Genomic DNA, 1,182 nt, shown 5'->3' with positions numbered 1-1,182 from the left:
TTCTGTTTCATAATTTTGAAACTAAGACTAGAAGATAATGTTTTTGAGTAAAGTCAATTTCAGTTCTACAAAAATTTAAATCTAATATAGACTCAGTTTCAATCGTCTAAGACAAAAAAATTTTTTTAGTCGGCCATTGCCACCCGGCCGTGGTGGAGGCCGGCTGCCGTCAAATGTCAATCCTCAACACCAACAACCGCTTCCTCCACGACAACATCGTCCTCTGCGCGCAACGCATCATCAACACCATGCCCGACAAGCTCTCCGTCTGCTATTTCGTCAATTCCGGTTCGGAAGCCAACGACTTGGCCCTTCGTCTCGCCCAAATCCACACCGGAAATCGCCAAATCATCACTTTGGAGCAGTGAGTGCTTTCGTTTTTGACCCCCACCCCACCCCCACCATCATTTACAGGCCCGTGGACTCGGACCCAAACTCTCATTACCATAAATCCCAATTGTGTGCTTTTGACGTGTTTCTAATGAGTTTGTTTCATTTTTTTCTTACAGCTAACACGTGTTTACAGATGAAGACGAAGAGCGGGGAAGGCCCCAGGTGGCTGTCTAAGGATAGGACGCGATCCACGTGTGGAGAAATTATCATTGTTAAAATCTAAGTCTGTCAGTGGTTTTTTTCGTGGTTTTTTTTGGTGTTTTGTCTTTTTTTTTTTTTAATTCAACTGACCGACTTGGATTTTTTTTGTGTTTTAAATATTGTATTGTGTGGGTCACGTGGGGCTAAGTTAGGTCAGGTCAGGTCAATCTGGTATTTTTTTAGTGCGTACCATGGCCATTTGACTTCGTTGATTGACATTTCCCACTATAAGTTTAATCTTCCTGGTGGGCCGCCACAAAAAGACCATGTCCATGTGGTAAGTCCAAATAATAGCAAAACTATTAGTCGTAGAAAAAATGTAATATCAGATTCAAAATCCTGGCACAATTTTGCATAAGAAATGTCAAAGTCTGAGAAGTTTTACTTAAATTTATGGTAGTTGAAAAAATATAGTATGCAACTACTATTTTTTTTTTTTGAAAGAAATCTTGAGTCAGTTTTAGATAAGAAAAGTCAAAGTTTAATAAGTTTTACATAAATTTATAATAACTGAAAAAATATAGTATGCAACTATGTATTACATTGTTTTTTGATTGAAAGAAATCCGGAGGCAATTTTTTATAAGAA

The 1,182-nt window shown here is 38.2% G+C and overlaps 1 protein-coding gene across 1 annotated transcript in view; it reads left to right on the top strand.

Moving 5' to 3' along the window:
* Positions 1-1,182, top strand: part of LOC123009589 (alanine--glyoxylate aminotransferase 2-like) — an 11,140-nt gene that overhangs the window by 7,132 nt on the left and 2,826 nt on the right. Inside the window, exons 3-4 of the mRNA XM_044405997.1 lie at positions 130-364; positions 778-871. Of these exons, the coding sequence (XP_044261932.1) occupies positions 130-364; positions 778-871 (329 nt within the window). The remainder of the gene's footprint in view (positions 1-129; positions 365-777; positions 872-1,182) is intronic.

The sequence above is a fragment of the Tribolium madens genome, unplaced genomic scaffold, assembly GCF_015345945.1.
Source record: "Tribolium madens isolate multiple individuals breed KSU strain unplaced genomic scaffold, Tmad_KSU_1.1 Scaffold_7;HRSCAF=85;Tcas5.2_LG10, whole genome shotgun sequence".
Taxonomy (NCBI): domain Eukaryota; kingdom Metazoa; phylum Arthropoda; class Insecta; order Coleoptera; family Tenebrionidae; genus Tribolium; species Tribolium madens.
This window is presented reverse-complemented; position numbering and strand designations above follow the sequence as displayed.